This window comes from Manis pentadactyla, chromosome 8, assembly GCF_030020395.1.
Source record: "Manis pentadactyla isolate mManPen7 chromosome 8, mManPen7.hap1, whole genome shotgun sequence".
NCBI lineage: Eukaryota > Metazoa > Chordata > Mammalia > Pholidota > Manidae > Manis > Manis pentadactyla.
In genome coordinates this window covers 58,017,267-58,032,092 of record NC_080026.1, presented here as the reverse complement: position 1 = coordinate 58,032,092, position 14,826 = coordinate 58,017,267, and the positions used below count along the sequence as shown (strand labels likewise).

Here is a 14,826-nt window from a genome sequence, read left to right as displayed (position 1 = left end):
ACTACATTTCAGATTCTATGGAATATAAATGAAGCAATGATAGAAAACTTCATATCCTGAAATGGTCCATAATCAGCATTATGACACTGATTTTTAATTTACAATTAATTACAAAGTTATGCTGCTTCCTCCCACAGCTGCTACTTACATGTAAATGTTTAATGCTCACATATCTCAACTTTCTAACAGTCTATCTTCCTAATGTGCCATTTACCTCATCTACTTTAGAGTTTTCTTCTAAACTACTTGTAAGGTTGGAGGCACTGGGGGGAGGGGGGAGCACGTCAGACGCTGATGACGTGCCAAAGTCCCCGGCTGCTGCCCCCTCCCAACCTGAAAAATGTGCCTTAGGCTAGCCAATCCTCATGCCGCTGTAAATCTAAGCTCTGCCTCCCCCTACCTTCTTTAAAAACTCACTGCCTGCCCTGCTGGGTGTGACTTCCCCGGCCTGTGATAGCCAGATGGGGGAATATCACCCGGGAATTGTGCTCAAATAAACTGCCCGGCCCTTTGTTGCCTCTCGTTGCCTGCTTATTTCAGCTAAAATTTATCTTACATTTGGTGCCAAAACCCAGGAAGGAGCATGAGCTCAGGGCCCTGACCAGCCACCAGTAGCCCTGCCCCCTCTTTCCCCGACCCAGGACCTCAGCTTGCTCTCTGCTGCATGAACTATTATCCAGTGGGACTCTCAGTTTCCCCTGGTCTGTTTCCTTTCCTAACTCTGTTTCACCTGGTCTGTCCGAAATCGTAGCTATGTCCAGGTTGGGGCATCCAGCCCCTGGGCATCCAACTGATCTGCTGTGGGCATCTGGGATACCTGCCCCTGGCCCTGCGGTGGGGGAGACATCCCTCTCCTAGGCTCCCAGGACATCTTCCCTGACTTGGTGCACTTGGGACGCTGGGCACTCCTCTCAGTGGGATTAGTTGGGAAGTGGCACAGGCATGGGGAACAAGCCCTCAAAAGCAGAGGCTCAGACCCCGCTGCGGTGTCTCATATCTAATTTGGCTACTCTATATTTGTCCCGGGAAGTTCGCAAACAGAAGCTAGTCCCTCTTTGCTCTCAGGCCGGGCCTCAATATCCCTTGGACAATCAATCTTGCTGGCCCCCTGAGGGAACTTTCGATTTTGGCCTCCTCACCGACTTAATTATTGCCACCAGAGCGTGGGGTGAAATCCCATATGTGCAGGCTTTTTGGACTTTGTGCTCCCACCCAGACCTTTACATTGTGTTCAATGACCCAGGTTCTCCTGGCCCGATCTCCAGTTAAAGATTGTCAGCCTCTTACTCTGCCCAGTCCTTCTTCCTTTTCAGATCCACCAGAGGATCTTAGTCTCCCACCTCTCTCAGCTCACTACCCCCACCCCTCTCCACCACCATCTTTAAGTTCTTTGTCCTCCCCTGTGTTGCTGCCCTCTTAAAGTCCTACATTCTCAACCATGCCTTTGTCCTGCTCCTCTCCTCTTCCAGTGGCTGCACCACCCCCTTCTCCTTCTGCCTTCACTGCCCTCTTCCCCCACTGGAACATGCTCCTCCAGCCCTCCAATTCCAGAAGCCACGGACAAGAAGCTAAAAAGAAAGAAAGCAATTGAATATCAGTAACTCAAATCTTTATATCCGTTTGTCTGTCTGTGCGTATGTTTTTATATGAAAAGTGTTGCTAACTATAGTCGTTATGTCTCAATTTGTATGTTTGTGTGTCTAAGTGTATAAATGAAAAATATTTTCCTACCTCCGGATGGTATTAATAAAAATTGATTTAAAAACAAGTGCTTGTGAAAATTGGGCATTCTAAAACTTTCATAAAATCTAATAAAAAACATTAAGCATTAATGATAATTTAAGTTTAACTGAAAGGGACATGTCCTTATGGTTATCAGCTGCCTAAGTTTACCTAAAGTCATTTAAGTTGATGTCTGCTAAATCTTTTAAGAATTAATTGCTTAAACACTTGGCTTTGTCTAATATTCAATAAAAGTCTTGTAAGTAATCTAGCATAGTTGTTAAGAATGAGTGAACTAAATAAGTGTGGCAAGTGAACACCTTAATAATTGTGTGTTACAGTGTGTATACCTACTTACAGCCTGAGAATCTTTGTGGTAACCTAAAACCTTAAAGTTTTGCTAAGTTAAGAAAATATACTTTGTGCTTAGTGAAAGATTGTGCTGTAAAGCTCATAGTTACAGAAATTATAAAATGTTCATGAATTTGTCAATCTAAGGAATGCTAGTGTAACAGTTTACAATAGTCTGCTTCTCAGTATTAACTAAAAGCTAAGGTACCTAATAGTTTTAAGTTCTGATTAAAACTACTTAAAGTAATAAGGAAAACTTTTCTGCATGCTAAAGAATGTGTCTTTTGATAAAAGAAGGTAATTGTTGTAAAGTACAGCTATTTATTTAAAGGGGGAAAACACTGAATGTAAATAAAAAGTTGTAGAAAGCTTGTAGAAAAATTGATATAGTCATGCTATGTAAAATTAAAGCAAGTGAGTCTTAATATCAAGTACACAGCAAAATTAGAATTTTGTTTTCAGTTAAAAAAACAAAGTGTTCTTAACTGTTAATCTGCTCTTAATATTAAAAGATTGCAAAAAGTTCTCTGTTTTATCAAAGTAGTTTCTCATGCTTAAAGTCTCAGTGAGTTGTCAGAGTATTTAAGAAAATAAGATCTTAATATTAAAAGGACTAAAAGCTAAACTTTGCTAACAACTGTGTAACCTTCTTTATTTGCCTTTGAGGTATTTTGCTGTCATTCTCGTTAAACGGATAAGTATTGCTTCATAGCAACCTATAATCCTATTTAAGCGCCAAATAAACTTTCTTCTGAAAACTTCCCAAAATCAAATTCAAAAAAGTACTTTTACCTCTAGTTAACTCTGATATTTTCCAGAGGGCCCCTGGAACATGTCAGAGGAACTTTTTCTCACTGGAGAAAGTATTTGGCTAATTTAGCTTATTTATCTGATATATAATTACCTGCTTAAATACCTGGAAAGCACTGTCAAAAGGAATAATGATAAACTTTGTTACTGAATGTTTTGTGTTACAGAATATCAGAATTTCCTTATGTCAACTGTCTTACAGTAAGCTCCCATCAGATCTTTAACCATTTGTCATTTGTAAGTCTTTTGTCATTTATATTCACTGTTTTATTACTCCTAAGCTAGTAAAGAACTAGATTTCAGCAGAACAGGTATTAGTTACATAGGATTAAGTAAACTAAGGAAGATGATTTTGTGGTTTTTTGTTTCAAATGTTGCTGATAAGGTGTTTTAAGCTTTTTCTCTTAAGCTGACAACAGTTTAGTAAATGACTGCCTTTATAAGCAGAATTGAAACTTTATCTTTCTCTCTACCTGATCCCTCCAGAATTTAAAAACTCTCAGTGACTGTTTTTATATTTCATGGTAATATGTTTATTTGCACAAGTTCAATAAGAATCTGCTTTTCTTGTAAGAGGACCAATTAAAAACACTGGTTATACTACCAAGGCTTTGACCGGAACGTCATACCTGAGAGACAAGTGCGTAAACTCAGATGTGAACAGACAACTTTAAGAAACTAAGATTGACTTTATAGAGCCAACAAAGCCCCTTGGAAGAACTGGCCTGGTACCTTGCTGACAGGGTTCCCAGCAGCCTTACCAGGTAAGTAAGGAAGGTCACTTCCTGGCAGGTGCAGGAACCTCAGGATGTCTTGCAGACCACGAGAAGAGAGAAATTCACCAAAATCTACAGGTACTGCAGGCAAAACCTGATGGCAAATCTGGCTGGGATTTCTGACTTCAAGAGGCCTTTAAAAGTTCAATCTGAAATTCCTTACAAAAGGTTCCAGCAAAGCACATTTAAAAGAGCCTATGTAATCAGTTGCTCTTCTTGCTGCACTTATGCAAAAAATCAAGCCAACTGTTAATTATTTTATTAATCTGGCTACTTCTAATAAAAATAAGGGTGATTTCAGAGAAAAGTATTGTTTCAATAATGTAGTCTTATCTATACTAAATCCTAATACTAGTCATTGAGATGTAAACTCGATCCAGAATTTTAGTTTCCCCATGATACCTGGCTATGATTCTCAATTAGACTCTTCATATTTCTAGTATTCAGCCATGCATTCTTAATGTCATCAAGTTTATCCTTCCAGAATAGAAGCGCCAATCTTCCAAGGCCCTCTCAACTGACCAGTAATAGAAACCTAGCTGCACCCTTTACTGATACCCTTCTCAGCATGAAGCAGCCTGAGTGGTCATCGCCCCTTTTCCCTGGCAGCAGCTAGAGTCTCTATCTGTAGAGAAGAAAATGAGATGGAGACCATAAGCTTAGACAGAATAAAGTAAGAGCCCCTAGAGAAAGCAAGGCAAGATATTTACAGTCAGAGCAATGTAAGTACATGTTACAACCCCCAACCACGACGCCCCTTGTTAGCCAGAAGTAGCCAAATCAAGTCATTGCCCATTATAACCAAAAGGCTGGAATGTAAGTTTGGAGGCACTGGGGGGAGGGGTGAGCATGTCAGACACTGATGACGAGCCAAAGTCCCTGGCTGCTGCCCCCTCCCAACCTAAAAAATGTGCCTTAGGCTAGCCAATCTTTGTGCTGCTGTAAATCTAAGCTCTGACTTCCCCTACCTTCTTTAAAAACTCACTGCCTGCCCTGCTGGGTGTGACTTCCCCGGCCTGTGATAGCCAGATGGGGGAATATCACCCAGGAATTGCACTCAAATAAACTGCCCAGCCCTTTGTTGCCTCTCATTGCCTGCTTATTTTGGCTAAAATTTATCTTACACTACTAATCTACTCATCTCTTTCTAGTACTTATATCTGTCTCTTAAGTGACTTCCCATTGTCTATGTTTGCATCTATAAAGTGAAGGCATGAATATCCCAAAGATGTAAAAGACTGCCCACATATGTGGGAAAGAATATCTATTCATATTTTTCTTTTATATAAATAGAAAAAAATCTTCTGATTTTCATTAAACAGACTAATAGATGTAAATATATATTAATAAACAGACATCAATTAACAGGTATACAAAGTATATTTTAATGTTCCAAAACAAATTCAGAATTACTCCATGTTGTCACCTGACTTACCACCTAAATAATCTTGCTCCTACCCTATTCTCATATCCTACTGTCTAATTTGTAGTTTTCCAAAACTTGCCATTTTTCATGCGTCCATGCTTGGCCAATTGTTTTCTGTATGTCTAGAGTTTACGTTGGTCAGTGTGACCACCTAATAGAACCTAACCTGAAAAAAAAACCGAACTTGATAACAATTTGCACATACCTATCCCTATTTGTGATCATCTTCCATCATGTATGTTCTTCTATCAGAGCACCTGCTATGCATATTCAATGTAAGCATTTACACCTTTGCCCCTTTTAGAATGTAAGCTACTTGAATTTTAAGTGAGTAGTTGTTTTCATTCATCTGTGTATCTCTGCAGAGTTCCAGGCATTGAGTGATATATCAGTAAATATATATTGAACAAGTATTTTATCTATATATAAAGCAGGGTAGTATATCTTAACTTTCCAGAATAAATTCTAGAATTAGCAAAGTAAGGGTTGTTTACACTTTTTTTTATGGTAGTCTGATCACTTAGCTTGAATTGGAATATGTTGTTGCAGGGACCAGTAACATTCAAGGACGTTACTGTGGAATTCACCCGGGAGGAGTGGAAGTTGCTGGACAATGCTCAGAGGACCCTGTACAGGGAGGTGATGCAGGAGAACTATGGTCACCTAATCTCAGTGGGTGAGAACAACTTCTCCATATGTAACTCCCAGTACCTTGCATTTCCTTCCCAGCTGCTGGAACATGTAAGGCCCCTGCAGGGTTTAATGATATCAACTTTGTTTCAGGGGTCAAAATTCATGAATCCATTTGGGTGACAAAAAAATATGTGTCCCCACCCTTCCCACTGCAAGAATCTAAATTTTCTGAGCCTAAGGAGGATTTTGTTTTGGCCCTAAAACTTCACTTACCCTTCAGAGTCCCTAAATTCCAAGCAATTTCTACCATTTTCTTTTCCATTAATAGGTTATTGTGTGAATAAGCCAAATGCAGTCTTCAAGTTGAAGCAAGGAAAAGAGCCATGGATATTAGAGGTAGAATTTCCACTTTGGAACTGCCCTGGTAAGTGAGAAATTACAGCCCATGGTATTAGTGTAGTGGTTGATGATATTTTTCAGGATTTTTAAATATACCCTATGCTTTTGGAAATGACTGAGGACAATTGATCTGCATACATAGGCAACATAAATCACACTTCCAATCTTTATTCTCTCCACCGAAATTGCCTCCTTTGTTTGCCCTTTTTAAAAACAGATTTACTTTTCTTTCCTATATAAAAAAAAATCTAATCCCTACAAAACCTTGTCTGAGTCTTAATTTATCATTTTTTCTAGTTTTCAGTTACTCCCTGCCATTCAAGTATGCAACTATAATCTTAAAGTGCTTATAAAACAGCAAAATTTATCTTCAAATGTCACTTCCCTCCTTTTATTAACGACAAAATGCCTTAGTTTTTCAACACCAGTTTCAACTTTCTATTCTCTCTTTAATTCTGAAATCAGATAACAAATCATTATGCCTTTGATCAGTTATATTATTTCAGAGTTGATACTTCTAGATGGTGCTTGTCTCTCACAGGATTATCCTCCCCCAAATCTGCACCTTATTTAGAGCTCTATAACATATAACACAGAGATTAAAAAACAAAACAGACTAAACAAACAAACTCACTAAAATAATCTCACTTGGCTTCTTTAAATGCTTTTCCTGTATTTTCTGGCATGTGCACTCATGTTGCCTACACCAGGAACAATGCCTGGTATATATTAGTTCACTAGGTACTTGTTGAGATTAGGTGACCATAGTTCTCCTGCATCACCTCCCTGTACAGGGTCCTCTGAGCATTGTCCAGCAACTTCCACTCCTCCCGGGTGAATTCCACAGTAACGTCCTTGAATGTTACTGGTCCCTGCAACAACATATTCCAATTCAATGAACTGAGTAATTTTGGACATAATCCTCATAGACTTATGTATAATATAGGTAGGAATATGGGTATCCAAAATATTTGGTTATTCTTCCATCTGGGAAAACTGTAAACTTCTTGTTGAAAAATTGAATTTCAATTAAGAAATCCTCAACCGCACATTAAAATCTGTAGATAATGGCACAACCATGGGCTCTCTTGCTCCCTCCTGGCATGAACCAGGAGCTCTGTCCTTTCACTTTATCTCTAAATAAAAGCTCTACCTTGCTCTCCTACCTTGAGTGTTTGTGAAGTTCATTCTTCGGCTCCATGAACAAGAACCCCGGCATCATCTTAATATAAGCTCCATGAGATCAGGAGCATTTAGTTCACTGATGTATTTCCAGATTCTAAAACTTGAGAGACACACATTAGGTACTCAATATTTGCTGAGTGAAAATATGAACACATGAGTAACAACTTGAGAACAAAAAGGATTTATACCATGTGATCTGGTGTCCACTGTTTACTGCATACTAACTCACCTGGGTAGTTCTGGCTTGGTAACTTTTCCTCTAATATCCATGGCTGCTCTTGGGCTTCAGGGCCTCTGGAGACAAAAATGAAGCTGCAGGGGCCAAAACTGCTATCTTTCATTGAAAATGGAAACATTTTTTATGGTGTATCAACAGTCCTTCTGCTTAATACCGTGAATCTCAAGACTAATACCATTAAACTCAACAAATCTTCCAAATGCTTCAGCAACTAAGGAAAGATGTGAACACCTTGAGTACAGAAGAAGAATCCCTACTCATTGAGATGAGGTGGCTGTAGGCTCCAGCATCACATCCCTATACAGGATCCTCTGAGCAGGGTCCAGGTGCTGCCATTCCTCCTAGGAGAAGTCTACAGTCACATCTGCAAGTGACAAAGATCCTTGAAACAAGCACATTTGTGTTCAAATATAAGTAATGAAAATTGGAAGATATAGGCAAGCTGTATGAGAACTGTTTTGATGTTCACTATTCAGAGTTATTTAGAAACATGTGCTATGAGATGTCTACTTTTGCACTGTACTTGGTTGGGGAAGGGAAATCATAATACAAATCCCCCACCACCATTATAAATTATTGGTGTCCAACTACATGCCCATATGCCAGTAAAGAACCTTCCTACTTTGAGAGAATTTGAAGACAAATGAAACAATGTTACTCTTCTCCAGGAGCATATAATCTGATAAACAGACACAAGCATTTAACAGTAAGATGTTAGAATAGTGAAAAGATGGGTGAAGTTGACTGAGGTTACAAGGGGCAAAAAGTTCAATTCCTGCTATTGGGGTGGGTTTCGCTGAGGAGGTAAAGCTCTAAGCTGTTAAACAGTAACAGAGTAACACTCATGAACCTGGGGCAACAAGACAACCAAGGATATATCTAAAATATGAATATATCTAAAATATAAGGTTAACAATTAGCACACAGGAGTACTGTTTGGGATTTATAAGATAAAGAGCTGTAGAGGTATTCAAGGAATAAGTTACTGAGTAATTTTGGACATAATCCTCATAGACTTATGTATAATATGGGTAGGAATATGGGTATCCAAAATATTTGGTTATTCTTCCATCTGGGAAAACTGTAAACTTCTATTGTCAATCCATATATTAAATTTCTTTTTTTCCTTTTTTATGTTACTCTTTTTTTTTCAAATTGGATAAGTCTGTCTTGTAACATTTGTGTAAGCTTAAGGGCACAGGCATGTTACTTTAATATTTATACATTGTAATTCAATTACAGATGGAACAATATTTATCACATTACATGATTTAATACAATGTTGTCTGTGTTCATTACATGGTGCATTCATTTCTTCATTCTTATTTTTTAGGTTGAAATAAATGTAGGTATTCATCTAAATATTTCCTTCCCATTACCAAATGGACTATCTAGTACAGTCCCTAGGTTATACACTCTTCACTTAGGAGATGACTATCCTGGATAATGATGAGCCAACAAATAGACATAAGCAAGCAGAAGTATTCCCACATTATCAAAACAAATAGCTGGTAAATACTCATAGCATATACTGAGAACTAGAAAACAGGAATAAATAGGTCAAACAGAGAATAAAAGTGAGCTAGTACAATAAAGAAAGGCTATAAAAGTTATAAGGATGAGAAAACAATAAATAAAGCTGTTATTTGAAGATATTGTAATTATGAAGAAAATGCAAAGGAATCTATAGATTATTAGAACTGACAAGTTAGTTTAGAAAGTTTTTGGATATAAGAACAGATAAACATAAAAATCAACAAGATTTCTATGTGCCAGCAACTAATTGATTGTGTAAAGCATCACTTACAGCAATGACAAAAACATGAAATACTTAGGAATAAAATTTAACAAAACATGCCTAAGACTGCTACACATAAAATTATAAAGCATTATTGATAAAAAATACCTAAATAAATAAAGGGATACACTATATGCATGGGTTGAATAACTCATTATGACAAAAATTTATTGATAAAAAATACCTAAATAAATAAAGGGATACACTATATGCATGGGTTGAATAACTCATTATGACAAAAATATCAATTCTCCCAAATTATCGACAAATTCAAGACAATCCTAATTAAAACCTCAGATGTTTTTGTACAAACTGACAAGTTGGTTATCAAATATATAGAGAAATTGTAAAGACCAAGAATGACCAAAGCAGTCTGGGAAAAGAACAAAGTGGGCAACTTAAACTAATTGTAGTAGGGAGAACTCTGAAATGACCTCCATTAAACACATTCCTTTATATAATCTCCTACTCTTAAATGTGGGAGCAACTTGTGTTCCTGTAATTATGTTACATTCTGTGGCAAAATAGATTTTGCAGGTATAATTAAGACACCTTAATCAATCGTGACTGTGTTAAGAGAGAGATGGCTTGGGTGGATCTGACCTAATCAGGTGAGTATTTAAAAAGAAGGTAAAATATCAGAGAGACACTTCTGGTTTCAAAGAATAAGCAAACTACTGTCGAGTTCTATAGATAAACAGAAAAGAATTCTGCCACATGTGTATGGAAGGGATCTCAAGCTTCAAATAAGGAGTCCCAAGTGACACATCGATTATAGCCTTATGCCTAAGCAGAGGACCTAGACAACCTATTCTCAGACTCCTGATCCATAGAACCTGTAAGATAGTAAAATTTGTGTTCTTTTAAGCTGCAAAATTCATGGTAGCTTATTATGAAGTAGTAGAAAATGATATGCTATTTATTGTATGTGAGGACTTCTTCTAAAGTTAGAATAATTTAAGAGACTGTGGTTATTACTGAAAGAATAAACTGAAAGACCAGTGGAACTAAATTTATATGAAAATCAATTCCAGATGCACTGTAGTTGAAATGTGATCAGTGAACTAGAACTTTCAGAAGATAACACAAAACTATCTTCATGACCTTTAGACAAGCAAAAAAAATTTAAGCAAGACACCGAAAACACTAACCATAAAGGAAACTGAAATAAATTGGACCACATTAAAATTAAGAACTTATATTAATCAAAAGAAGCCATTAATTTAAAAAGTAAATAAGATACTAGGAAATTTGGGCAACATACTGAACTGATAAAGGGATTATATCCAGAAAATATAATATACTCCTAAAACCAATAAAAACAAGATGACCTAAAGGAAAAATAGGAAAGGACTTGAAAGTCACTTCACAAGTGATATCCACACAGCCAATAAACATGCTAAAAGGTGCTCAACCTTAACAGTGAACCAGTGTGTGAAAGGTTATAGGGAAACAGGGTGTTCACATAGTCTCAATGCTCCACCTGACAGATTATTAATTTACAAAAGGGAAAAGAAGGTCTACCTTTGAAATGGAGAAGCTTTGTGGCATTGCTGATAATGGTACAATTAGACCTTACAAAAAGTATATAATAAATGGATATAATAAAAATACATAATCTGAACTTAATAATGAGGGAAAACATACAGTCAAATAGAGATGTGGGGGCATTCCACAAAAGTGTTTCTCACATGGTAGCACACTGCCTGGGTGTCACCCCCAGAATTTCTGACTTATTGATACAGACCCTGGCCTGGGTATAGAAATACTTTAAAAGCTCCAGATAATTCTAAAGCATAGTTAAATTCAAGAACAACTACTCAACAAGACAGATGACAAGGCCTTTTAAGAAATGCCCATAATATGAAAGAATACAGAGACATGATATTTGATTGGATCTTGAACCAATAAAGTTATAAAATACGTTTTGGGGAAAAATGATAACATAAAAATAGAACTATGTGGGATAATGCTTATAACAGTTAATCTCAGTAAATGAGTATTTGGTGTAATTTTTTAATTTTGGGAAATATAAAGCATAATAAAGAAATCACTATCAAATCACTCCTTAAAAATACTATTAGAAGAAACCAAAAGCTAGCCCATGATCTCTGACAGGAAATCTTAGCATTAAAAGGAGTTCAGGAGGAGCCAAGATGGCGGCATGAGTAGGGCAGTGGAAATCGCCTTCCAAAACCATATATATATTTGAAAATATAACAAATACAACTATTCCCAAAAGAGAGTGGATACAGTACAACAGCCAGGCTACATCTACATCTGCAAGAACCCAGTGCCTCACAGAGGGGGTAAGACACAAGCCACAGCCTGGCAGGACCTGAGCACTCCCCCTACCCCAGCTCCCCGGCACAAGGAGAGGAGTCAGCATGGGGAGGGAGTGAAAGCCCAGGACTGCTAAACAACCAGCTCTAGTAATCCGCACCAGGAGCACAGACACACGCTGCAAGGTTTGCTGGAATTAGAGAGAAGGAAAAGGAAAATCTCCAAGCGGGTCCCAGCAACTGGCTCCCCTGGGACAAAAGAAAAGCATGTGCTTTTTGAAAGTCTTAAAGGGACAGGGGCCTAACAGCTGTATGGAAGCGTCCTGGCACACAGCCCAGCAGGCTGGGAATCCCGGGGAACCTCAGGCACCCTAGTCAACTGGGTGGAAAAACAGCCCTAAAGCCCCTCACAGTGATAAGCAGCCTGCCAGTTGTTCCCCCAGCCAGCTGGAGAGTGGCTGCACACGCCTGCAGTGGGGAGTGGCCGCGCATGCCTGAAGGGGCAGCGGAGCAGCCCGGGAGTGGCTGTGTGAGCTTGTGGCAGCAAAAGAGCAGCCTGGGAGTGGCTGGGAGAGCCCAAGGCAGTGGAGGAACAACCGGGGAGTGACCATGCCCCCAGCAGCCACCCAGAATCTCCTCGTAGCATGCAGATATCAGGCCAGACCCAAAGGCTGCCGCTGGCATGCAGTTGCCCAGCAGAGGCAGAAGAAACAGAGGCAAGGCACAAAGGAGTGCCACTTGCAGGAGAGCACACCAGGCACACCTGCCACACCCTGCAGGGCTCTGGGACACCCTGATGGTGAACCTGCGCAAGGCAGTTTTGGGGATTAATCTGGAGGCTGATCCAGGAGTGCAGGCAACTGACACAGGCAGCGGAGAAGGGCAAGACGACCAGCAAACAGGAAAGGGCTTTGTTCTCCCAGGTGACACATGCTCTACCTGCCTACAGCTACTTCTATTGCCATGAACAGGCAAAAGAATTTGGTCCAGTCCAGAATTACCCAGACAACCACTGAGAGAGAGACTGGGGAGATAGATTTTACCAATCTTCTTGAAAAAGAATTCAAAATAAAGGTCATAACCATGCTGATGGACCTGCAGAGAAATATGCAAGAGTTAAAGGAGCAAGTAGGGAGGGAGAAAACAGCAATAAAACAATCTCTGGAAGGACTTAAGAGCAGACTGAATGAGGTGCAAGAGGCCGTTAATGGAATAGAAATCAGAGAACAGGAATACAGAGAAGCTGACGCAGAGAGAGAGAAAAGGATCTTGAGGAATGAAAGAATATAAAGCGAACTGTGTGACCAATCCAAATGGAACAATATTCTCATTATAGGGGTACCAGAAGAAGAAGAGAGAGAAAAATGGATAGAAAGTGTCTTTGAAGAAATAATAGGGAGGAGAACCAAGATGGCGGAGTGAGTAGAGCAGCGGAAATCTCTTCCCAAAACCATATATATTTTTGAAAATACAACAAATACAACTATCCCTAAAACAGAGACCAGAAGACACAGGACAACAGCCAGACCACATCCACACCTGCAAGAACCCAGCGCCTCATGAAGGGGGTAAGATATAAGCCATGGCCTGGCGGGACCTGAGCTCCCCTCACCCAAGCTCCCGGTGGGAGGAGAGGAGTCAGAGTGGGGAGGGAGAGGGAGCCCAGAACTGCTAATCACCCAGCCCTAGCCATCCGCACCAGAGCGCAGACACAGTGCATGTGTGGGGTGCTGGAAACTAGGGAAACAGGACAGTAAGACCTGTGAGCAGATCCCTGCAGCCGGTGCAAAGGGACAAAGAAAAGTTAGTGCTTTTTGAAAGTCTTAAAGGGACAGGGACCCCACAGCTGGACGGAAGTGCCCCAGAACACTTAGCCCAGCAGCTGGGAATCACAGGGAACTCTGGGCACCTGAACCCTTGCAGCGCAATGCGGAGGCCCCTCACCATGATAAACAGCCTCCCGCCTGTTCCCCCTCTAACACAGCTCCACCATATTGGAGAAGCAGCCTGAGGCAGGCCACGCCCACAGCAACTGCAGCCCTAAACTCCATAGCTGCCGGGCAAGATCAGAAGCCCCATCTGCACACAGCTGCCCAGCACAAGCCACTAGAGGCTGCTGTTCTCCCAGGAAAGGAAGGCCACAAACTGGCAAGAAGGGACTTTCTCATACCCAACACATGTGCCAGCTCCCCACAAATATATCTATCACCATGAAAAGGCAGAAGAAATTGATACAGACCAAGATCACAGAGGCAAACCCTGAGAAGGAGATACACCTAACCTGTCTTCCAGAAAAAGAATTAAAGATAAAGCTCAAAACCATGATTATGGAGCTGCAGAGAAATATGCAAGAGCTAAGGGATGATGTCTGGAAGGAGATTACAGAAATGAAACAATCTTTGGAAGGATTTATAAACAGAATGGATAAGATGCAAGAGGCCATTGATGGAATAGAAACCAGAGAACAGGAACGCATAGAAGCTGACACAGAGAGAGATAAAAGGATCTCCAGGAATGAAACAATATTAAGAGAATGGTGTGACCAATCCAAAAGGAATAATATCCATATTATAAGGGTACCAGAAGAAGAAGAGAGAGAAAAAGGGATAGAAAGTGTCTTTGAAGAAATAATTGCTGAAAACTTGCCAAACTGGGGGAGGAAATAATCGAACAGACCACGGAAATACACAGAACTCCCAACAGGAAGGACCCAAGGAGGACAACACCAAGGCACATAATAATTAAAATGGCAAAGATCAAGGACAAGGACAGACTATTAAAGGCACCCAGAGAGAGAAAAAGGTCACCTATAAAGGAAAACCCATCAGGCTATCATCAGACTTCTCAACAGAAACCTTACAGGCCAAAAGAGAATGGCATGATATATTTAATGCAATGAAACAGAACGGCCTTGAACCAAGGATACTGTATCCAGTATGATTATCATTTAAATATGAAGGAAGGATTAAACAATTCCCAGACAAGCAAAGGTTGAGGGAGTTTGCTTCCCACAAACCACCTCTACAGGGTATTTTAGAGGGACTGTTCTAGACGGGAGCACTCCTAAGACTAAACAGATGTCACCAGAGAAAATAAAATCACAGCAAAGAAAGCAGACCAACCAAATACTAACTAAAGGCAAAAAATAAAATCAACTACCCACAAAAGCAGTTAAAGGAAGCACAAAAGAGCACAGAATTAAACAA

At 39.7% G+C, this 14,826-nt stretch overlaps 1 protein-coding gene across 1 annotated transcript in view; it reads left to right on the top strand.

Annotated features, from left to right (window-relative positions):
• The window catches only part of FRMPD2 (FERM and PDZ domain containing 2), a 52,290-nt gene extending 45,599 nt beyond the window's left edge, over window positions 1-6,691 (top strand). Inside the window, 2 exon segments of the mRNA XM_057505364.1 lie at window positions 5,635-5,826; window positions 6,659-6,691. Coding sequence (XP_057361347.1) covers window positions 5,635-5,826; window positions 6,659-6,691 — 225 coding nt within the window.
• Window positions 6,692-14,826: the final 8,135 nt, after the last annotated feature.